This window comes from Sinocyclocheilus rhinocerous, unplaced genomic scaffold (genome assembly GCF_001515625.1).
Source record: "Sinocyclocheilus rhinocerous isolate Xijiao unplaced genomic scaffold, SAMN03320098_v1.1 scaffold1879, whole genome shotgun sequence".
NCBI classification, from domain to species: domain Eukaryota; kingdom Metazoa; phylum Chordata; class Actinopteri; order Cypriniformes; family Cyprinidae; genus Sinocyclocheilus; species Sinocyclocheilus rhinocerous.
This window is the reverse complement of record NW_015632718.1, coordinates 322,251-323,641: the sequence shown is the minus strand read 5'-3', so window position 1 is coordinate 323,641 and position 1,391 is coordinate 322,251. Positions and strand designations below refer to the sequence as shown.

The 1,391-nt window shown below is 36.7% G+C and overlaps 1 protein-coding gene across 1 annotated transcript in view; it reads left to right on the top strand.

The window, feature by feature from the left end:
* Positions 1-1,391, top strand: part of LOC107742800 (fibrillin-2-like) — an 80,918-nt gene that overhangs the window by 31,109 nt on the left and 48,418 nt on the right. Inside the window, exons 11-13 of the mRNA XM_016555842.1 lie at positions 359-562; positions 644-784; positions 995-1,114. Of these exons, the coding sequence (XP_016411328.1) occupies positions 359-562; positions 644-784; positions 995-1,114 (465 nt within the window). The remainder of the gene's footprint in view (positions 1-358; positions 563-643; positions 785-994; positions 1,115-1,391) is intronic.

Sequence of the window (1,391 nt, the reverse complement as noted above, 5' to 3'; positions counted from 1 at the left end):
AGTTTATCAGTAATCCTAAAAAATAACACTGAGCCAAACACACATGCTAAAAAACAACAACTTACTTACACATAGTAAGAAATGGTTATAAAAACTGAAACAGAAGCTAAACAAGTAATAGGAAAGAGGAGAAATAAAAAGCGATACTTATTATATTATATATATAATAATATAATATAATATATAATAATATATAATATCTTAGTATATATATATATATTTTTTTTTTAAATGTGATAGTTTGCATTTATGAATATGAATATAAAAATGTATAAATACTTGCAATTTAATAAATAAATGAATAAATACAGTAAATTAAAAAAAGTATTTTGTAAAAGCATCAATTGTTTAATCATAGATGAATACAGGCGACTGTGCATCCAGAGGCTTCCGTTTGCCACCGGTAACGGCGGCATCATCCACGACGGCAACGGCGGTCTGAACATCGGCGGCTACGGCAAAGGTCCCTCGCACAACGGAAACGGCGGCGGCTACATTTATGGCGGCGATCACACCATCGGAAACGGCAATGGCGGCAACGGCGGCCAGAAGATTCAGATCAGTGAGTGGAAGTTGCCAGTTTTTACCTTCAACTAACAATCCGAAGCTAAGAAATCGATGGTGTTTTATTGTTTGTGCTCAGGCCTGCTGAACGAGACGACGATTGACGTGTGCAAGCATTTTACCAACCTGTGCCTGAACGGCCGCTGCGTTCCCACGCCGACCAGCTACCGCTGCGAATGCAACATGGGATACAGGCAGGACGTGCGCGGGGAGTGCATCGGTAAACCTGTGCATTCATCTTTAAGTGAAAGTCAAGAAAAGCCTGTTTTTTTTTATGTTGACATGGTCTGAAATGCTGCCATCTGTAGGCGGTTTGCTTGACTTCCACAGGCCTCAGGGTTATAAACATAGCAGATTGTGTCAATATTTTAACACATATTATTGATTAATAGTGTTAATGGTCTCTCATACGTCTGCTTTCTACCCTCAGATGTGGACGAGTGCATCAGTAACCCCTGTGTGAATGGAGACTGTGTCAACACACAAGGATCGTATCACTGTAAATGTCACGAGGGATACCAGGGAACTCCCACCAAACAGGCCTGCATTGGTGTGTGGCATGATATTATTCTATTTCATGCCAAAAGCATTTCTTTAGTTTCTAATTGTAGGGCTAGAACACGTTTAATGCTAACATTTTTACATTCAAAATTCTTTATGGCTAAAAAAACAGCTTTAAAGTAGGAAATATCATTACATTATAATTTACAGTCTTGTACTCCATGACCAAAATATTATTTTAAATTTTTTTATTATCATTATTTTATTTTTCTCATTTTTTAAGCAATTAAAAAAAATAAATGCATAATATTTTAATTACAGCTAAA